Genomic DNA, 23,990 nt, shown 5'->3' on the forward strand with positions numbered 1-23,990 from the left:
ATAGAGCTTTATGGTCACAACCATAAGTGCTATGTTTGGAGAGGGGTCAACAAGGCCTATAGTGAAAAGAATACCATCCCCATTGTGAAGCATGGTGGTGGCTCACTGATGTTTTGGGGGTGTGTGAGCTCTAAAGGCATGGGGAATCTTGTGAAAATTGATGGCAAGATGAATGCAGCATGTTATCAGAAAATACTGGCAGACAGTTTGCATTCTTCTGCACAAAAGCTGTGCATGGAATGCCCTTGGACTTTCCAGCACGACAATGACCCTAAGCACAAGGCCAAGTTGACCCTCCAGTGGTTACAGCAGAAAAAGGTGAAGGTTCTGGAGTGGCCATCACAGTCTCCTGACCTTAATATCATCGAGCCACTCTGGGGAGATCTCAAACTTGTGGTTCATGCAAGACAACCAAAGTCTTTGCATGACCTTTGCATGAAAAAAAATTCCAGTTGCACTTTATTCTGTTTTGAATACTATTCTGATGCTAGTGAAACATTGTAATATGGCACTTTTCATATCACTGTCTACTTAGGATGATTCGCTTATGTTTTCCTCTTTTGTAAGTCACTTTGGATAAAAGCATCTGCTAAATGAATAAATGTAAATGTAAATGACCTGGAGGCATTTTGCCAAGACGAATGTGCAGCTATACCACCTGCAAGAATTTGGGACCTCATAGACAACTATTACAAAAGACTGCATGCTGTCATTGATACTAAAGGGGGCAATACACAGTATTAAGAACTAAGGGTATGCAGACTTTTGAACAGGGGTCATTTCATTTTTTTCTTCGTTGACATGTTTTGTTTATTATTGTGCCATTCTGTTATAACCTAAAAGAAAAGTGTTTTGCCTGCTCACTCATGTTTTCTTAAAAAAATGGTACATATTGTATATTACCAATTCTTCCAGGGTATGCAAACTTTTGCACTCAACTGTATATATATATATATATATATATATATATATATATATATATATATATTATTTCAAATGAACAATTAGAACAAAGGAATAATTCACCCAAAAATGAAAATTCTCTCATCATTTACTCACTCTCATGCCATCCCAAATGTGTATGACTTTATTCCTTCTGCAAAACACAAATTAAGATTTTTAGAAGAATATTTCAGCTCTGTAGGTCCATATAATAATTAATTGATTTGATTTACAATGACATGGCTTTTCTTTTCGCACCGTCCCGCTCACGCACCGCTCATATGGAGTTATATATTCAAAAAGTTCTGCGCACTTGCAAGATTAAATTTTGAGTGCACAAAAAGTTATTTTGCATGCACAAGATGACATTTTGAGTGCACAAAAAGTTCTTTTGCACGAGCAAAATGATATTTTGAGTGCACAAAAACATTTCTGTTCACACAAGATGATTTTCTGAGCGCACAAAAAGTTATTTTGCACATGCTTGAACTCAGTTTGGCAAAACAATGTATCTTCTTGCAAAGATAAATTAATTTTGAGCAAACGAAAATCAATTTTACGCTTGAATAAAGTTTATTTGAATGCAAATTTGCTCAGAATTCTTACATTCTTACTCTGCGTGCAAAATACGTTTTGCATGCTCAAAATATCCTCTTGCACACGCAGAACATTTTTTGTGTGCTCAATATATAATTTTGTGCGCGCAGAATTGTGGCACAAGTATGACTCCATACGCTCGTTGTGCAAATGACACCACTAGAGGGAGACACTATAAAATAAATAATGATGAACATGCCAGCCGAAGACACCTTCACTGTGTAAACTCAGAACTGTGTGTATTTACCCCGTATCCTCTTAGGAAAATTTAAAATTCAGCATTTTACACCCGCAGTTTCGCAAAATCGCATTTAAGCCACCTGAGCAGGTGTCACGGAAGTCTCGTGCACTTGTGATGCGGCCGCGCGTGAACGCAAACGCAAACATGTAACACGTTCAGACACTTTCACGAGACTTTATAGCGTTTTATTCAGAAGTAATATGAACATTTTGGTTTCACATCTGTGGACATGTTCAGTGGATTCAAATTAAAGGCGCAATTTAGGAAAAAATATAAAATAATCGTAATTGCAATAGTCTCGTGCGCAGCGGATCTCTACCTTGAGAGATAGACTCAGAAGTGTTTACATAACTGCTTTTCCTCTCGTTTTAAAGTGGAGTAAGTGAAATGCCATATAATTCATTGGGTGACACATTGTTTTGCAACAGAGAGTGCACTGTACGCCTCGCATTTCTTGGCGTTACCCGTTTTGGCACCGACAGTTCTCTATCGTCAGAGTGGGAGTTACTTTCAACATCAACAACTAACTGTTGGGACAGACAAGTAGTCAACACTCTCCTTGTGAGTTTTGTGAAACTGTATTACACTCTGTGGACATAATAGCCTATAGTAAGTACATTGGAGAAGATTAGCGACGGATCACGGACTGAAGAAAAGACCGGAGGAAAGTTTTAAAGACTGCCAAACGGCGGTGAATCACATTTTCCATGAAGATGTACACTGAGTAATCGACTTTTCATGAAGCTGCTTTATAGTCGCGAGACATTATTCGTTTGTTTCCAAAACTGCATAATGCTTTCCCGAGGATATTGACCCGTAAGCGTTTAATCTAATCGTCCCATAGCGTCGTTTTAATAGTTTAAAAATTAATAAACTACATCAGAAGACTTGTTTTTATCGCCATGTAGCTTTTTGAAAGCATTTCCACCTTTATGTGAGATGGTCGTGGTGTGGATTTGTGTCGTGGGAGGAATGTGAGTTTAGCGCTCATGGAGCTCCAGGTGGTGTGCGGATTGCTTTACTGCTTTCTGCTGCCCATCTTCTTACTGGCAGGTAAGACCTTCATGTGTTCAATCCATCACTAAAAACTACTGCAGTTCACATGCACTGGATATACATGTCTGTCAGTGAGCTCGGAGGTTTTATTGTTCAGTTAAAGAAGTGAAATCATTTGCTATCCCTTCTTTCTCACTTTATTAAACAAGCTTGTCAATCATATAGCTACTTGAAAATCGTATACAAGTTTAATGAGTATAAATGTGACGTTCTGGTTATCAAGTGATCATTTATTATTATTATTATTATTATTATTATTATGTTAAGAGGCCCAAATAAAGATCACACATTTTAAAATGTCCATTCTTATTACATTTTTGTTTAATATTTAAAGTAAAAATTAAAACAATAATGTGAATAATAATAATATTAATACTAGTTAATGATATTAGTATTAAAAATTTAATAATAATTAATATAATAAATGTACTATTATTATTATTATTATTATTATTTTGATTATTATTATTATTAATGTTAAGAGGCCCAAATAAATATCACACATTTTTTTAATTTCCATTCTTATTACATTTATGTTTATTTTTAAAGTAAAAAATTAAAACAATAATGTTAATAATAATAATAATAATAATAATATTAATACTAGTTAATGATATTAGTTTTTTAATATTTTAGTAATAATATAATACATGTATTATTATTATTATTATTATTATTATTATTATTATTATGTTAAGAGGCCAAAATAAAGATCACACATTTTTGTTTAATATTTAAAGTAAAAAAATTCAAGCAATAATTTAATAATAATAATAATAATATTAATACTAGTTAATGATATTAGTATTTAATATTTTAGTAATAATTAATATAATAAATGTATTATTATGTTAAGAGGCCCAAATAAAGATCACACATTTTTATAATTTTCATTCTTACTACATTTTTGTTTATTTTTTAAAGTAAAGAAATTCAAGCAATAAAGGTAATAATAATAATAATAATATTAATACTAGTTAATGATATTAGTATTTTATATTTTAGTAGTAATTATATATAATAAATGTATTATTATTATTATTATTATTATTATTAAATAATAATTGTAATAATATTAATAAGCACACTGAAAAAAATGGGAAGCAGCTCTACTGAAAATATGCTTAAAAGTATGCTTAAAATCAATTTAATACATTTATGTTAATCATATTGTGTAAAGTCCAAGTAAAATTCAACACAGTCATTAAGCAGTGATATGATTACATTGGTATGAAATGATTAAATGAATTCAGACTTCTAACGGATGGTGTTCACTCAACACAATTTTTACTGCTTGCTCAATTTACTTTATTAAAATGAGTTAATCCAACACATTTCTTTAGCATGTCCATCTATGTTTCCTTAATCCAGTTGTGTTGGAACAATGTGAATGATACTGTTTGCATCAAAATATTGCTGAAACCGGGCAGGGGATTTGCATTACCCAGCATGCGTTGCATGGGACTGGACTGGGAGAGTACATTTTTAAATTGAGTGTTATTTTAATGTATTTCTACACAAAATGAAACAAGTAGGAGACTTGTTAGTTCTGTTATGTTGGGATTTCGAGAAGTTTCTGTGTTGGTGGATTTTTTTGGAGGTGACTGGAGCTAAATTGTGGAGAAGAGTGGAGCTAATGGTAAGATTGGGGATGGGTGATTTGCCATGCTGAAAATAACAATGTGTTTTGCTTTTGTCATGAAGCAAAGACTGAGGGATCATCTGCACAAAGGCTGATTGAGGATCATTAGCACTATCTTTGTTAAGCAAACAAAAAGATATATATATATATATATATATATATATATATATATATATATATATATATATAATATGCTAATGTGTATTGTTGCTAGCTTGTAGCATAGGGTGACCTTATCCTGATTTTCCAAGAAGGTGGAATAATAGGGTTCAAAACAGTGTTACTATGAATGCAAAATTTAATACAGTGAAAAAGACACTCTGTTAGCATAACATAAAAATGTCCAACATTCTTTTGAATGTCCATGTACTAAAATTAAATATTTGATGCCATGAGTGTACCTTCATTTACTATTACTATTATTTTGAATGGCCATGGAAAATGAAGCAATGCGATAACAATTTTACCTGGTTGCAAAAAGTAGTCTGTTAATTTACCTGATGAACTTTCACCTTTTGCTGACCCTTTATGCTTCACAGAGCTAATGTGTGCTTCTAAATCACTTGCACCTTTATTAGCAACTGACACATAAATGCCAGCTTTACATATCATACATTCTGCTTCCCACGGATCTCGACCTGGACGAAAGCATGGGAATATTTTGTGCAAATCTTCTGTAAATTTGCACTTTCATTTGGGCATTGTTTCCACTCAGCTGTCATTTGCTGCTACTGTCAAGCAACTGTTTGATGCCGAACACAACAGCACTTCGTGCGTTCGCAGAGAGATTGACAGGCAGGAATTTGGCCAATAGTTGCTGCAATCCTCTTATAATCGACCAATTGGTGTGCGAGAAGGCGGGACTTACAAAGAGGGTTTAAAGCAATGCAAATATTCGCACACACACAATGAAGTATTAGACCAGATGCACATCATAATGCAACTAAAGCCGAATCCCGGACATTTTCGCAAATTTAGAAATCCCGGCTGGATGCTTTTTTAATGTCTGAAAAAGAGGACGTATGGTCACCCTATTGTAGCAAGCTGTAAAGTTCAATGGAGTTATCTGGACAAATCAAATTTAAGTGAGGTTAACTCAATTCCTTTGGGTTTATTCAACAAAAAATATTTGAGTAAAGCCTACATTTACATTTTATATTAAGGAAACTCATTTTCATTGTGTGGAACTGGTGTCCACAATTGAATTATGTGAAACCAATGACATTTTTTTTTTCAGTGTACATTTAAACATAAACAATATTTAATATATATATGATTATTATTTAATAATAATAAGTAAATTCTAATATATATATTTAATTTGTATATTTATGTACACTGTAAACCCAAATGTTGTCATTACCTGAAAAATCAAAGTGTCTTAAACATTACTTGAAATGTCAAGTTTTGGGCTCATAACTCATATCTCTTCCTTGAAATTATTTACTTTGAAGAAGTGTAAATAACTCAAACGATTGATTACATAATTGAAGCTATGAGGAATACCCATAATCCCTTGTGCTTGAAGTATTTAAGTTTTCTTGGCCAAGGGAACTTATGGGGGCATTTAAATAGTTGTTTTCATGAATCCGTAGAGGTTTTAGCTTTTTTGTAATATTATTTATGTTGTTTTGTTGCAATAGTTGTTTTGTGTAATGTCACCATTGGTCAAGTTGGACCCTGTTCACTCTATTTTAGTTTTCCTTGTGCATGTGCAACTGAAGTACAGGTATACAATTCAGTGGAGAATCAAGTTTATTTAATGATTGACCTAGAATTGGTTATAATCTTTTTTTGAGCTTTGTTATTGTTTGATCAAAATTTGAGTCAATTCAACTAAAATTAATAAGTAGAAACAACAATATTTAAATAGTAAATTTGAGTTAAGTCTACTTGCATTTAGTTACCTTAATTTAAATACTTAAGAAGATTCTATATGAACATCAAGTTAAGTGAACTTATTTAGACAAGTTTTGGAGACGATGTTACTCGATTCAATCGAAGGAACATGTTTACTCAATAAATTGAGTAAAGTCAACACATTATGGTTTTCAGTTTGTATTCCACAATGTCTCCCATTACTTAATGTATACAGTCATGGTATAAAAAATCTTTTTTGACTAAAAGCTACAGGTAAGTAAATAGAGTGTGTCAAGACAGGACTTGGATTGTTGACAGCGCATTCACTTTTTTTGCAACATCAAAATTACAGGCTGACATTTATATTGTAAGGAATGTCTATATTTAGGTGCTGTAGCTCGTCAGCTTTTTAAAGTTTTTCACCATTTTTAATAACCTTCTTGCTTTCTGGTAGTTCACTTAAATAGCCTAATAGTGACATGCATTTTTTAAAAGTAGAAATATCCCATACAGTCCCTGCATGTATAATAGTTATAAAAGAATTAAAAGTGTTCTAGTTGTTTTAGATAATTTAACCATGTCACTCTGATGTCACTACTTGACATGTCAGCTTACCCCCATATACCCCCATATAAGTAACTTGAAAATGGCTGGTGAGCTGTAACGTCAGTTAATAAATAAGCTTGCATTTGCATTTTTTTTCTGTACAGCTTACTCCCATATACCCGCTACACTCACAGATTGAATATAACAGGAACATCAGCTTTTGTAACATGGGATCCATGTTAGAATGACAGATATTACGGGAATGTGTCCCACTTAGAGCAGACTGCAGTGAGCTCACCTAATTCATCAGGTGTTTGTTTAGTGGACACACCCGAGCAGCACATTTCCTTTGGGTCTAATGTTAGACTGTTGCATGGATGCATATATTCATCATGCATTCCTGTCATGTGAACAGCATCATTTCTGCATAATGTCCTTACATACTCAAATACTTCCTAATCATGCTTGTTCTTTAATGGAATAGTTCACCCAAAAAATAATGTTGTATGACTTTCTTGTGGAACGCGAAAGAACCACTTTTGTAGTGTTTTTATAGTGTTTTTGTCCTTTTTGGAGCTTGACAGCCCCTGGTCACTATTCACTTTCATTGTATGGAAAAGACCAGTGTGAACATACTTCAAATCATCTACTTTTGTGTTTCACAGGGCAGTAGGCTAAATAAAGACCACATTTTCATTTTCAGGTGAACTGTCTCTTGAAATCGACTCCCATGCTGTTAAATTAGTTTATCGTTCTTTCTTCGCTGTGCTCTTAATCAGAGCAGATAGGGTCTATATTTAAGATTTCCCCATTCAGTTTGAGTGAAAAACCTGGTGGAATGTTGTAGGCTATTTTATAAATGGAACATATAAAACTATCCCGGGTAGGTAGAGATTAGCCAGAGGCACAGGCTGTTGACGGGATATTGTTTGAACATGTGGTTTCTCGTGTCATGTGGGACTCATGTGGCACACAGGAAGAATCGGGTCTCGCAGCGCATGTCTCGGGTTCACCTCAAACTCTGCCAGATTTGTCAAGTTCTCAACTGCGACAGTTTCGACTTTTCTCACCTGCATGTAAACATTCTCTTTTAAATAAAGAGTTCAACCAAAAAGACAATTCTGTCATTATTTTCTCACCCTCATGTTGCTCCTAATGCATATGACTTTCTGTTCTTTTAATAACAAGTTTGGAAACAATATCCTGACCACATTTTATGTATAATGCAAGAGAATGAAGACTGGGGCTGTCAAGCTTCAAAATGAAATAAAAATACACAACCAAAGGATTAAAAAAGTGGTTCAAATGACATATGCATTATATTTAAAGTCTCCTGAAGCCATATGTTAGCAATTATGTGAGTAACAGACCAAAATTTAAGTCATTATTCACTGAAAATCTTGACATCTGCTCTAGCTCTCCTCAGCGCATTCATGAGAGATGTCTGATTAATGAATGAATCTTTCTTTCGGCTGATTCAGTTAAAGAACAAAAACGTCTGAATGATTCATTCATGAATCAGACTGATCCGTTTCCTGAGTACAACTCACTGTCTCAATGGAAGGGAAGATTATTAGTGAGTAACAACTTAAATTTTGGTCTGTTCCTCACATAAAGCTATTAAATGACTTCAGATATTGTGCATCAGTTATATGGACTACTAGCTTGACAGCCCCAGTCCCTATTCACTTTAATTAAATGGAAAATAGTGGTCAGAATATATTATTTTGTGTGTTACATGAAGTCATATTGTTTTGGAATGACATGAAGGTGAGTAAATGATGACTGGATTGCCATTTTTGAGTATCTGTCCTTTAAGTACAACCTTACAAGCACAGCTTTTGTCAAATTTATTTTTTCTTATATAGATTGCATGTTCTTTAATTCAGCCGTAAAGTAGGGCGACTACTAAAATGGGTGTGTTAGTAACACAAGCTGCCGCACTAACCAGCATGCTGTCAAGACACAAAGGTTTGCTGCACTGGGAAATCGGCGTGACTAAAGTTGGCCTGTGGCTGGAAAGGTTGTATAACCAAATGATAATCACATACCCCTGAGATGTTTCAGATCTTCCAGAGTTCCTCTCAGTTTGGACCTTTCATACTGTCTCAAGAGATCCTGAGTATATGTATGTAAAGTATTCTAAAATCATATGTACTGTATGAGATTCTGCCTAGGTTGTATGTTGTGTAAAGTGTATCCAAAGTTAAAAATTGTGGCTTTCACTTCTGAATTTAAACTGTATTGGATCTAATTAGTAGAGTTTACTCCAATACCCACTTCATAATTATTCAATCTGATTTATGTAGCCATTTGCTTGTGTGATTGTCTCAATTTTCTAAATATCTGTGATATGTTTACATGAGGGCAATTAGGTTCTTCTTAAACCATGCTAAAGTGCTGTTCACCACATGCAGTATGACAAATTTTCTCCTGTACTGAGATATGCAGCTTTGTGGTTCAGTCTCTTTAACAATTCATAGTTCTGCATAATCATACAGATTTAAAGAGTTCTCTAGTCTCTAATAAAAGTGCTGTTTGTGGTCAAAGCAGTGGAAATGTTTTTGAGAATTACCTGGAAGCAATGTTACTCTGCATGGACTGTTGTCCTTTCCATAATATATATAGTGATTGTGTGTTTTGTGTGTACAGTTGCCGGGAAGAATGCAGAGTCAACTGATATGTGGCGTGTGATTTGATGAAACCTATTCTGGCGAATCTCACAAAGCCTATCAAAACATCTTGGGGTCATATTTCAACATCAGAGTGAAGTCCAAAAACAAAAGCAAAAACAAGAAATTATTTTAATATCTAATAGATTTATAGAAAAAATGCCTATGTTATGGTATTGAGAATCATCATTGAAAACAATGGTAAAAGTAAAACATCTGGACACGTTGCATTAATGAGAATTGGATTTTTAAATGTGCTTATTGTAGTGCAAATAATCTTTATGGTTCTAAATGTAGGCTTCATTTTCTTTATGCAATATATATACGGTATATATAGTATGTTTGTATTGATTAAGGGTTAAATATGATCTAGACATTTTCTTGCAGGCATCGTGAGAATCACCCTATTTCTCATTCACTTTAATGTGAAAAAATATATTTAAAGTAAAATTTTAAGTATATATTTCTATTTATAAAAATATTTCTATTTATACAAAATACAGTATATTTATTTTGTATTACAGTACTGACAATTACAATACAGTAATGACAATTTTGGGGTAAATGTGCTTAAAGGGATAGTTCACCCAAAAATACTAATTCTCTCATTATTTACTCACCCTCATGATTATCCAAGGTGTTTATGACTTTCTTTCTTCTGCTGAACACATGAGGAAAAATAGAAAAATATTCTTTGTTCAGTAGGTCCTTAAAATGCAAGTGGATGGTGATCCGATTTTTGAAGCTCCAAAAATCACAGACAGTCGGCATAAACGTCATCGATACGACTCCAACGGTTAAATTAATGTCTTCTAAAGTGACACGATCACTTTTAGTGCGAAAAAGATAAATATTTAAGTACTTTTTAACTTTAAATCATCGCTTCCGTTAAGCTTCACGAGAGGGTGGAGTCCAAGCGGTCTCTCGTGTGACGTATTCCGTTGCCATGATACAGAAGTAATCTCAGGATAAGCACACAAACGCACCATTATGAGTAAAGAAACAGATAAATACAGATCTAAACCAAAACCAACCAAGCTACTGTACAGAGTTCCTCCTTCTCACTTGTAAACAGCACTGCTTTCCCGGCTGTGTCGCACATGCCTCAGTTCTCGCGTGTTTAAAATGCCAATGCGATTACGTCACACCCATACCACTGCTGACTGGAAGCATGATTTAGAGTTAAAAAGTACTTAAATATTTATCTTTTTCACACCAAAAGTGATCGTCACTTTAGAAGTCATTAGTTTAACAGCTGGAGTCGTATGGATGATGTTTATGCTGACTGTCTGTGATTTTTGGAGCTTCAAAAGGTCTGGTCACCATTCACCTGCATTATAAGGACCTACTGAGCTGAGATATTTTTCTGTTTTTCTTCAAATGTGTTCTGCTGAAGAAAGGAAGTCATTCACACCTGGGATATCATGAGGGCGAGCAAATAATAAGAGAATTTTCATTTTTGGGTGAACTATCCCTTTAACTGTTGTGAAACTACTGTAACAAATATAGGCTTGATTATCTTTATGGATGATCTAATTTCTATTTTTCTTCTTTTGATTTTGGTGTGAAATATAACCCAAACATTTCTTTGTGAGATTCACCCATTCAAGGTGCACAAATCATTTGTATTATGTCATCTACATCTTTTTCTTTTTAAATGTATGTGCTAATGTAATCAGTGGGTTAAGTATGCGTTTATTGTTCAAGTTATAATGGAGAGGTGATGCAGGAGATAAATTGGCTTTTAATTGCCTTGTTCTTATTGATTGCATCATAACTGGTAAACATAATACAGGTAGCCTAACAGCTGATCGAAACTAGATTTCTATATTTTCTGAAGAAAATCTATATCAACATTTGGAAGAAAGTGTCAGTGGTGCTTGGCCGTGCAAAAATTGCCATCAACGTTAGGCTTTAGTGGGTTGTTGCCTGGGTTGCTATGCTGGTGTTAGTATAGCAAAGTGGTCTGCTTCACACATTCATTTTAAGCACACAGCTCGAATGCAGCTTAAGATTGTAGCCTTTCGTGGTTTTATAGTCACACTAGGACATATCACTATTTTAATTTGATTAATTGTGTGCATTTCAGCGTTAAAGGAGTAACAGAGCACTCGCTCAAATAAGCGTGTGAGCATTTAAAAGCAGTCGTGTGTCAGTCAGCGTGTAGGTTTTTTATTTTAGTACCGAAGTACAGGTACTTTTGACATCACTAGTCGGGAGCAATTGTCATAAACCAATCTGAAATTAAAGCTGAAGTGCGTAATTTCTACACCCCTAGCGTCACCAAGCGGAATTCCAAAAGTAACCACTATTTTCAAACAGATTTCACAAAAACTCCATTGGTTGTACAAACAGATAGTCCTGCCACAAACTCAGTCAGTGTTGCGGTGTCGGGTTGGACGGGCTGCTCAAACAATTTAAATATGATGATAGTGCGACAGAACAAGTGTTACACTTTTAGGTGAAATCAACCTACAAATGGCTTCCTCATAGCTGACTCTGCATATTAAAGGGTTACTTTGCCCTGAAAAGTCTGCCACATTTACTCTGCAAAACACCTCACACTGGGGCATACTGATAGTGCACCCCTGACTGGACTCTTTGTTTTATCGTCCCTGACGAGGGCACATCCACAGCACAGTGAGCTACTGCTGTTACAACCTGATCACTGGAAAAGTGTCCATTTTTCCATCAAAACAGGATGCAGGTCATGCTGAGAATGCGTCCAGCAACAATTCAAAGGTCACTTTGTTTAGGGTCCATTGTTACATGTGAATGTGTGTGTGTGTGTGTGTGTGTGTGAAAGAGTGAGAGTGCGCAGCAGTTTTTATAGAAATAAAGGAATGTAGTTTGGTTTTGCCCTGGACAGAATACACATGATTGTTTGTGTTTCCTTCACCTGTGAACAGCACTTCCCACACTCTGATAGCACCCATGTGATCTTATGACTGATTGTGGCACACATGCAAAGCCATAAATCCCTTTAATTTATCTTATTTTTGTAAAGCTATTCATGCACCACTGAAGGTTAAGGGCTTGGAGAAGAATCTACATCAGTAATGCATGTTTACTAACTAAGCTACAGAACATGTTTGTTCATTGGCCAGTGATTTGTATAGTACACACTTGAGTTTCTGCTACCTGTTTGTTTATTGGCTACTTTAATTTTTAAATACATGTTTCTGGGAAAAATATCTTAATTTTGCCAGTCTGTTGACATAAAGAGCCAAGTAAGAGATGTTGAAAAATGACTGTAAATTGCGTCCAATTCAGTCTAGGTTAGAAATAATTGGGAACTTGGGGCAAAAATTCCAATGAAAGTGAAAATAAATGCCAGCGAAAATCAAAAATGTCCCCGTTATAAATTCTCGTTAAACATTTAACCCCAAAATTTTCTTTAATAATATTTTATTCAAAGCCTAACACATATTAGCACAAAATATTGATTCTTATTTAAATGTATAAATAACAGACTTACTGAATTACTTTGGAATGTATTTTAATTTAATTATTTAAATTCAAGTACTGGATTTTGCATTAAAAAGTGACTTTTGTTATGCCCTCATAATGGAAATAAATCCCCCTAAAAATCTGATCCAGAGGGGAAATATTGTCCCATAGTAAAAAAGTTTATTTCTGACCCTGGTTCAGTCGTGACATTGGATATAGAAGTTAAACTTGAGCACATCGTGTTGTGGGATAAAGTATTCATGCAGTGCGCTCTATTATACTGCAAATTCTGTATTATATTTCCACAAGGTGCACTGTATGCATACTGTATACTGCAAAATACTATGAGTGTGATTTTTGTATGTGCCAACATGTTCTCACCTCCAGGGCACTTGATGGGTGTGGACTTAATTTAATTATTACTTATGTCTGCCAATTTCAAGCCCATTATGCCTTCCCAATATCCAAATATTTAGTATCAACACCTCAATAATCTACAGACTTTGAACAATAGGACAGATAGCTCCTAACTCAAAGATCTTTTGATTAAAAATATATATTTTAATGGGGGCCTGGTTAGCTCAGTGGTAAAATACGCTGGCTACCACCCCCGGAGTTCGCTAGTTCACTAGTTCAAATCCCAGGGCTTGCTGAGTGACTTCAGCCAGGTCTCCTAAGCAACCAAATTGGCCCAGTTGCTAGGGAGGGTAGAGTCACATGGGGTAACCTCCTCATGGTCACTATAATGTGGTTCGTACTCGGTGGGGCACGTGGTGAGTTGAGCGTGGATGCCGCGGTGGATGGCGTGAAGCCTCCACACGCGCCATGTCTCCGTGGCAACACACTCAACAAGCCACGTGATAAAATGTGCAGATTGACGGTCTCAGACGTGGAGGCAACTGAGATTCATCCTCTGCCACCCGGATTGAGGCGAATCACTACACGACCACAAGGAATTAAAAGCACATTGGGAATTGGGCATTCCAGATTGGGTGAAAAAGGGGAAAAAATATTTTTATGCTTATAAATACAACTGTAATAAGTACGCTTAGTACGCAAATGTAATATGCACGCTTATTTTTTTCTCTTTTACTTTTTTCCTCCAGTAGTCTAAGGCCAAGTTCTGCCAAGTGGAGCCTGGCTGAAAATATAGCCCAAGCTTTTGCGTTGTCTGTAATTAAAGTCTGAGAGGCTTGTGGTGGTGGTTTCTCAGCCTAACAGAGACTTTAAAAAGAGCTTTTGCTGTTTTGGGAAGTGAAAATAGTTGGTCTGCTGTGCTTTGTAAAACATTAATGTAAGATGACGAAAAACAGCACAGCCCTAAATTAAACATGGATGTCTGGAAATGGAAACTGACACATAATGTATCTCTGTTCAGTGAGCTGCCTAGAAAGCTTTTTTAAGGCATCATAGATGTGAATGCTGTTCCAAAAGTTAAACAGAATAATTGTGCTGTGTTCTAAGGTGGCATGTTTTGGCAGCAAACTTTATGGAGAAGGCAATTGTGCCGAGGTAAAAAACAAAAAACAAAAAAAAAACACAATTCAAGATGGAGGGCAATGTGAGGAAAATACTACAAATGACCATTTTAACCAATATTTGCTTAAAGACATAATCAATTGTTAGTCAAGGAGCCTTTGCGGAGCATTTCAGTTTAGACACTTATAAGTAATGGCAGCTTAGAAAGCTGTTCACTTGCTTTTGAAATAGAGCTTGTATTTATTTTAAGTTGGCCAAAATACCTTTTGGTGTTTTAAATAGGATCTCACTTTCCACTCGCTGGAAAACTAGCACACTTTGAACAAGTTATTTCTCATGACTATGTGGATGGAATTAATCATGTGACTTGATCATGTGATGCAATAGTTTTTAAGTTTAACAGCTAATTTTAAGCTGGGATGTGTTTAATTCATCTTGATTGGTGATTCTTTGATATGATAAGATGTTAACAGCTCACAGTGATCACAATTAGTGATGTTGGTTTAAGCTTTTATTTTGTATTGACAGAACGTCAAATCCCATAATCAGAAATCATGTGAGTGCCACAAATTGCAGGTGCCCATGTCATAAAAGAAATGTATATTGTGAAACTTTGTAATATGGCACTTTTCGTACCACTGTCTCCTTAAGATGATTTGCTTATAATGTATTCCTCTTTTGAATAAATGTAAATGTATTTACAAAGACTCATTTGCATTTCAAGCTTAAAGCTCCTGTTACAACAATGCTTTTTTAAGTAATTTTTTTTCTCAAGTAAATGCAAGTAATTTATAAAAATAAAATGTATAGAGTGTATGCACGTATAACCAAGAAGTTGTGTAGTGTTTTAGCCCTTTTTTCTTTCTTTTTCTTTTCTTTTTTTTTTTTTGACCAACTTTACCTTTCATTTTGGATGAAAAATAAAGTTTAGAAGCATGTGTTGAAAAATGTAAGAGAAACTAAAAACTAAAGAAAATCTTAGAAATTACATATTTTGTGCCATTTAATTTGGTGAGATAATGTGCCAATTTTTAAAGTTTGGTGATTAAATGGGCAAGCATTTTGAGGATCGTCACTGTTTCTTTTTTTTTTTTTTTTTGCTTTTTCCCCCCATTTAAAGTAATGGTTGGAAACTTTTTTTTTATAAGATTTCACTTTTACACCAATTTTGGACAATCCTGCCATCATTTAGCTGCTAAAGTCAGCATTTAAAGATAAATGAGACTGAAATCCAGAGGTTGAATCCATAAAGTCAGAATCAAACAGACCTGTATTTAGTCGGTAAAGACAAATGTCAGGACTCAGGCTGTCCTTCCAGGTTTTATAGCATAAGTAGCAATAAAACATTATCCTGCTTGTGGCTTGTGGTCATTTAAGGGGAATTTAGCTGCCTGCAGTGGGCAGATTCAGACTGGTAAACAGATAAATCTGGATCGTGCCAGAGGAGCTTGTGCATACTTGAAGTCAAGCTCTTCTAGAGCATTTTTTAAACAGAAGTATGTTAGAGGTCTGCACCTGTCACAGTCGCACCAAATCACCTTTAGACATGCTGAAGCAGATGGCAGTCCACAACAGACTAAAATCCTGTTAACACTGACATTCATTGCTGTCAGTTGAGTAGGTATTCATATTTTATTGCGATATCCAACTTTATTATGTGACGGATCACTGTCTGCATTCCCTTTGGTGGTTGCCAGATCACGTCGCTACTCGTTTGTGTTCAACTCTCTCCTTTAGTAGGGTATACTTTATTGCATTGCCAACTCTTGATGAAAATGGATAACTTCAGGCGCTTGGTTACTGCAGCAGATTGCTGTCATTGTGAATGCCGCTGAACAATGTGCTTGACTTACATTTCGGGCAGTTTCTCACCAAAACCTATCATATGCGGAAGACTTGGAATATGACACTAGAGTCGTATGGACTACTTTTATGATACTTTTTAGCCCTTTTTATGCTTGTGTTGTAAAGACAGGCGGTCATTTTCATTAAAAGTTTTACTTTTGTGTTTTGTGTCGGAAAGAAATTCATACACGTTTAGAACAACATTTGAGAGAGTAGCTAAATGATGACAACATTTTCATTTTCAGCAAAAAATTACTTGAATTATCTTCAAAGTGTTAAAGTCACCCTCATGCCATCCCAGATGTGTATGACTTTCTTTCTTCTGCAGAACACAAATGAAGATGTGGTGGTGGCGCAGTGTGCTGAAGCACTGAACTGTTAAGCAGGTTGCCGGTTTGAACACCACAGCCACCACCATTGTGTCCTTGAGCAAGGCACTTAACTCCAGGTTGCCCTGGGGGGATTGTCCCTGTAATAAGTGCACTGTAAGTCGCTTTGGATAAAAATACCGGCCAAATGCAGAAATGTAAACGTAAGATTTTTAGAAGAATATTTCAGCTCTGTAGGTCCATACAATACAAGTAAATGGGTGCAAAAATTTTTACGCATCAAAAAGCACATAAATTCATCATAAAAGTAATCCATATGACTGGATTGTGTTTTAATCCATATTTTCTGAAGTAATATGATAGGTGTGGGTGAGAAACAGATTAATATTAAGTACATTTTTGCTTGAAATAGCTTTCCCTACCCAGTAGGGGGCAGTATGTGTGAAGAAAGTAAATCAACAAAAACACAAGAAGAAGAATGTGGAAGTGATCTGTTTCTCACCCACACCTGTCATATCACTTCTGAAGATATTAATTTAACCACTGGAGTCTAATAGATTACTTTTATGCTGATTTATGTGATTTTTGGAGCTTGACAATTTTGGCACCCATTCACTTGAATTGTATGGACCAAAAAGAGCTGAGAAATTCTTCTAAATATCTTTGTGTTCTGCAGAAGAAAGAAAGTCATACACATCTGGGATGGCATAAGGGTGAGTAAATGATGAGAGAATTTTTGGGTGAACTACTCCTTTAAGTAAACTGAGAAAACGGTCCATAGAAGAAGTCATTTTACGCTAATGCCTAAGTGGGCGAACGCTGTTAAGTGACAGATACTAAAATTGTACTAAACTTGAGAGTCACTCCAAACAACATTGATGCCAGGAAAATTTTATCAGAATAAATTCTACTGATCAGATCCCTGTCGCAGATCTCCCCTATGACTATTATCTATACAATCGTTATTTTAATATTTAGACCCTGTTACCTTTACCTAGATCATTTCACAGCACTGGAGAATTGCAATTGACACTTCTGTCTCAACAAATACGTGAGATGCACGCCAGCAAGCATGTGGCATTATGCCAACATTCCTTACGCTTGCACCAACAAGACTCCTGCTTTTGACTTTCACTTCCCAAAGCAGCACTGAGCCTGAGTGTTTCTGACCACACACATAACTGCATTTGATCGAAGTCACTACCTGTGCTACAAGCTACTCAAAATAAAACTACATCAAGCCACAAAGCTTTTGAAAAAGCAGTTAGCTATACTACAATATACAGTTGTGCTCAAAAGTTTGCACACCCTGGCAGAAATTGTGAAATTTTGGCATTGATTTTGAAAATAAGACTGATCATGCAAATAAAAACTGTCTTTTATTTAAGGATAGTGATCATATGAAGCCATTTATTATCACATAGTTGTTTGGCTCCTTTTTAAATCATAATGTTAACAGAAATCACCCAAATGGACCTGATCAAAAGTTTACATACCCTTGAATGTTTGGCCTTGTTACAGACACACAAGGCGACACACACAGGTTTAAATGGCAATTAAAGTTTAATTTCCCACACCTGTGGCTTTTTAAATTGCAATTAGTGTCTGTGTATAAATAGTCAATGAGTTTGTTAGCTCTCACGTGGATGCACTGAGCAGGCTAGATGCTGAGCCATGGGGAGCAGAAAAGAACTGTCAAAAGACCTGCGTAACAAGGTAATGGAACTTTATAAAGATGGAAAAGGATATAAAAAGATATCCAAAGCCTTGAAAATGCCAGTCAGTACTGTTCAATCACTTTTTAAGAGGTGGAAATTTCAGGGATCTCTTGATACCAAGCCAAGGTCAGGTAGACCAAGAAAGATTTCGACCACAACTACCAGAAGAATTGTTCAGGATACAAAGAAAAACCCACAGGTAACCTCAGGAGAAATACAGGCTGCTCTGGAAAAAAACGGTACGGTTGTTTCAAGGAGCACAATACTTGTTGACCCCTCTCCAAACATAGCGCTTATGGTTTTGACCATAAAGCTCTATTTTGGTCTCGTCACTCCAAATGACAGTGTGCCAGAAGCTGTGAGGCGTGTCAAGGTGTCGTCGGGCATATTGTAACCGGGCTTTTTTGTGGCATTGGCGCAGTAAAGGCTTCTTTATGGCAACTAGACCATGCAGCTCTTTTTTGTTCAAGTATCTTCATATTGTGCTCCTTGAAACAACCACACCGTCTTTTTTCAGTCGTATTTCTCCCCCTAGTGGCAGTCGAGTCAACTTTAATTTTGCTTGCAATGAATTGTATTAATTGCAAGGGAGAAGGCACCAGCCTAATCTCACAGTGAAATTGGAAAGAGTAGGTCGAATTTTCTTTAGCGAAAATCAGTATATGCTTACCGAAATTTAAAACACTGCCCCCAGTGGCCAAAGCAATAAATGTTGTAGGGCGTATAGGCACGTGTGAGCTCCATTTATGACCAGGAGAGGTCAGCAAAAGCTATTTGTGAAGCGAGTTCCTTCCAGCTGTACGGGATATAATACAGTTAAGAGGAATGCATATTTTATGGACTCTACCCCCCCCCAACCCAAACCTAAACCTAACCGTTAGTGGAGTAAAAATAAAATGTTAGGGGGAAAAGTGCAACCTCCGAAATGTGCTCATCACTGATTAAGGGGCAGTGGTGGCTCAGCGGTTAAGGCTCTGGGTTACTGATTAGAAGGTTGGGGGTTCAAGCCCCAGCACCACCAAGATGCCACTGTTGGGCCCTTGAGCAAGGCCCTTGACCCTATCCGCTCCAGGGGCGCCGTATCATGGCTGACCCTGCACTCTGACCCCAACTTAGCTGGGATGTGTGAAAAAAAAAAGAATTTCACTGTATATGTGTAAATGAATGTAATAAAATGTATAAATGAAAAAAATTATAATTATAAAAATTATTAAGTGAACACGATTACTTCCAGGTTTCAATGTGGATATTAATCCGGGTCTCTCACGTTGCTGACACAACCCATGTGGCTGCCATTAAAGCCACATGGGAAGGTAAATGCACTGAAACCGATGCAAAAATGTCTGGTGGGAAATGCCGCATGTCAGTGAGTCGGCATACTGTCACCAATCCAAGGGTACCAGAACTTTTGGAAACAGCATGCCGACTTCCTGTGATCATGTTGAAGGCACTTGCACATTGCAATGTTAAGCACCCAATCCCTTGAGACTTGCGTAAAAAATAAATTGATAAATAAATAAGAATAATAATAAGCTTTTAAGTTAGTAAGGTTGTTAATTTGTAAGTTTGTTTACAATTACATCAGCGTGATTTTGTTATGCAGATGGATGAATTCAATTTAATTCATCATTAACATTCAGTCAGTATTTTTTATTATTGTAATTATGAATGTTAATGCTGTTATATTATTAATAATTATTATTATTGTTATCATCATCATTTTTCTTATACTAATTCAGCAATTAGGGAGTACAAATTCAGGTGTGAATATTTAATATTTAAATAAGGTTTTACACATGCTAAAATACAGTAATCGACACATGTAAACATTTAAACACACATTTATTTACAAATGCCTTTTATAATATATGTGCAACATAAATGATAATTTCTGACTCTGTTGTTCATAACCGTCCAATGTGCCAAAAATGCAGGCGTTTCAAATAAAGTTTAGGACAAAAACTGTTGATATTTCTCACTTAACGCTCATAGTTTTTAATGGAAAACCTCACATCCGGTCGGGCGGTTGTATATAGTCTTGTTGTAAAAGTTGAAATATTTAAACACATCCGAAGCTCAGATCAGACCTGAAAATTCTGCATCCGCGTTTGGTCGGAACTGCACACAGCCTCCATGTGACTCTTCATTTGACATGAATGACTTGATCTGTTGTCTGTTGTTTGTCGGATGCAGTGAAAAGGCAACTTAAGAGCAATCAATTGACCCTTCGCTAAGCTCCGCTCCCCTTGGTTAAGGTTGCTCGCTCTGACAAGCTCTATAGGTCCATACAATGCAAGTAAATGGGTGCCATAATTTTTACGCACTAAAATATTCTCATAAACGGAATGGATAGTATTTTTATGCGAGCTGGTATGAAGTGTAACATTGTAATGCATTTTTATCTGAAGTTTTTTGTAAAAGAAATGGTTAAATTACACAGTAATTTGATTAAAAAAAGTGGGACTGTGAATCAGGATCAAGGCAAACGATTATTACAGTCACTTGAAAAGAGAAAAACATCATTTAATAGCAATTACAAATCTAATAACATTAGCGTAAGTGAACAGAGCTGTTTATAACGTCTCATAACACACTCATTTTGATCCTGTGAACTGTTTTTACTATGAAAAACTCTGCATGTATGAGTAACTCATGTCACTATTACAAATGACCCGGCAACAACATTCCTTACATTTTACCTGCTCAAACACACATTACTTCCATAAGCTTTCATTGGAAAATAGCAAACACGTGTCAGAGTAGTGGCGGCAGGGCAACAGTTGCTAAGATAGGATTGGTCAGAAGTGTTTTTAAGGCGGGGCTTAGCGAAGGGTCAGTTGTGAAATTTGTGAACATGAACATTCCATTTCTTTCATGGAGCTCAAAAGGAGATGTTATGCAGAATGACAGCATCAGTCACCATTCACTGCATCTTTTTTCCATACAATGAAAGTAAATGGCGACTAAGACGAACATCTGTCTGACATCATCTTTTGTGTTCCATGGAAGATTGAAAATCATATGGGTTTGGAACAACATGAGGGTGAGTAAATGATGACAGAATTTTAATTTATGGATAAACTACTTTTAGATAATCTCCAACTCTGTAGGGAATATCTTGCTTTCTCTGTCTGCATAGGCCATTTTATGGAAATGTTGTGCTTTATTGTGCTGTCCAAGCCAAAGATGTTGGGCCAAGCATGGCCCTCCCCACCCCATCCTCTGACACTGCCTGACTCACTCGGGATCTGCATGAATGTAGCGGTTTGTGTGTATGTGAACGAAACAAAGAAAGTGTGAAATAAAGATCAGTGTGCGGGTTCAGGAGACAGAGGTTGAAGTCAGACATTTCCTCTGTTGTAATTGTGCGGGTGTGTTATCTCAAAGCTCCACATGGCGAGACATGCTTAGATATTTCACAATGTCTAGGCGGTGCCAACGTGCACTGAGCCTCAATGTCAACAAAGGTTTCAATTTGAGAGTCATTATGATGACACTAAGCTTTGTTCCAAAACCTAGAAAGATGCCTTGCTCTTTATGTAAGCGTGCGTTAGTCAGACGTCTTTGAGCATTGCTGCGTGTAACATTGTTTTTCAGTGTCTCACGCAGGAGCGCTGCATTTTTAGATGGTGTCAAGTTAAGTAGAACTTCATCTTTTGAAAATGTCTATTGAGACACCTGCATTTCGTTCTGTTCGTTGCGCTGTATCTCTTGCGTTTTTATTTCTCGCAAAAACGTGTTTGGTCTGAACAGTCCCCAAAGCAGCATCCTACCTATTTTCTATTTTCCTAGAAAATAATTTTGATTCTTTCCTCGTTTAATTAGAAAAAAAAGAAGCAAAAATCGTGGTTACAGTAATGCATTTACAATGGAAGTGAATGGGGCCAGTCAATAAACATTAAATATACACTCTTTCAAAAGTATAGCAACAAGATATAAATATGACATGTTTTAACACAATTTTAGGGTGGGTTGCACCAACAAGGATTCATCTTAAATTTAGATTAAATCAAGGTTTACCTGAAAATGTTATTGCACCAAACTTTAAACCTTGTTTAAAAATAATCGGGGCTACATTTTAACCATCGATTTGATCCTGATTGAAATGTTACAGTAAATCTGAATTAACTTTAATCCTGTTGTTCCAATACTTTAAACTCCTATTTAAATCTCAGTTAGGGATTAACATTAAACTTGCAGCTGAGGTGGTTTAAATAAAAAAAAAAGGACCTACAATTAAACATGAATGACTAGGTAAACGAACAGTGGATGTGCCATCAGCCCTCTGACAGACGTTTATCATATTATTTATGTTTATTATGGTTCGAAATGTTGGCCCGTTGGCCGCAATGTGTGCTTTCAAATTCGGTGTGCGAGTGCGGTGGCCTGTCTCGGTGGCGGCGCGATTACCAGCTTCCCCATCCTTTACATGTGGAGACACTGGACAGAGACGGGTCTCTCGAGGAGAAGCAAGAGTAGAGCTAATTTCGGCATTAAACGAGAGTGGTTACAAGCAACAGGTGATTGTTATTGCTCCCCTCCTCTCTTATACTCGTTTCAGTCGACAGCATGGGCTGTTAATTTATGGCCACAATAGTGGCACTGATGAGGGGGGCAGTTGATCTGAGACCCGTGTGGTCCTTTTTTATTATATTATGATGCTATATTTTAAAGCTTGTGACATTGTACACGCTGCTGCAACATTTCATGAACCTCCTTGATCGGCCCTGTGTACTGTCGATCTACAGTTAAGTTCAGAATCTATCACGGCAGGCAAAATTAATCGCAGGTGACCGTTTTAATCATGGGTTAAAAGTTTAATCTCTGATTTGTTAAACCGTATTATTAAAATTAAATGGTACTCAAATTAAAATAAAAGTTAGATCAACAAACCCTGGATTAGCTCTAAACTCTGCTTAATTTAATCCTTATTGGTGCAACCCACCCTTAGTGTGATAAACCCTTCTTCTGCATAATTTAATTTGATAAAATCACTTGGAGGGGTTACCAGGTTTGCACCATGTCAACAAAGTTGCAATATTGTATATAACTTTACACAGATTAAGTTAATAAGTGGTTTTATCACACTAAAATTATGTTAACAAATATAATGTTTACGTCTTTTGGCTATACTTTTAATATGGTGTGTATTTTAACATTTATGGTCTGGGCCCATTCACTTCCATTGTAACTCCATAACCTAGTACTAACCCTTTTTGGATTTGTGAGCAAGATGCCTCAAAACGCTGTCTAGGTAGGCAGCTCACAAGGCTTCGGAACAGAGCTCATAACTAAGATCTTGATCGTTCTTGCAAAATCAGCTTTCACCAATTTATAACCCTGGTTCTGTCTAAGGGAAGTTTTGAGAGGAAGTATGCGAAGACTGTTTTAGAAATGCCGGTATCCTCTCTTGCCAAAAGGCAGATATTTAGAGTAGAGTTTCAGAATATGACTTGACCAGGGTTTTGGTTGAGTAGATGATTTGTGTGCTGTTGTTTCAGGTGTCCCCTCAAATAGCTGGTTTTAAAACATTTTGTAACTTTCAAACACCTCATATACCATCAGTGGCATCTGACAGTCATACACTCCTTTAGCTGGACTGCAAACCTTGTT

General features: G+C 36.1%; 1 protein-coding gene across 3 annotated transcripts in view; it reads left to right on the plus strand.

Moving 5' to 3' along the window:
• Positions 1-2,289: 2,289 nt before the first annotated feature.
• The window catches only part of piezo1 (piezo-type mechanosensitive ion channel component 1), a 145,740-nt gene continuing 124,039 nt past the window's right edge, over positions 2,290-23,990 (plus strand). For 2 of the 3 annotated variants that reach the window (XM_051709121.1, XM_051709112.1), the window contains exon 1: positions 2,290-2,833. Coding sequence is in view for 2 of the 3 variants with exons in the window: in XM_051709112.1 (XP_051565072.1) it covers positions 2,770-2,833 (64 nt within the window). In the remaining variant the exon portion in view is untranslated. The remainder of the gene's footprint in view (positions 2,834-23,990) is intronic. The other variant, XM_051709131.1, reaches the window with a different exon arrangement.

Source organism: Myxocyprinus asiaticus, chromosome 1 (genome assembly GCF_019703515.2).
Source record: "Myxocyprinus asiaticus isolate MX2 ecotype Aquarium Trade chromosome 1, UBuf_Myxa_2, whole genome shotgun sequence".
Lineage (NCBI taxonomy): Eukaryota > Metazoa > Chordata > Actinopteri > Cypriniformes > Catostomidae > Myxocyprinus > Myxocyprinus asiaticus.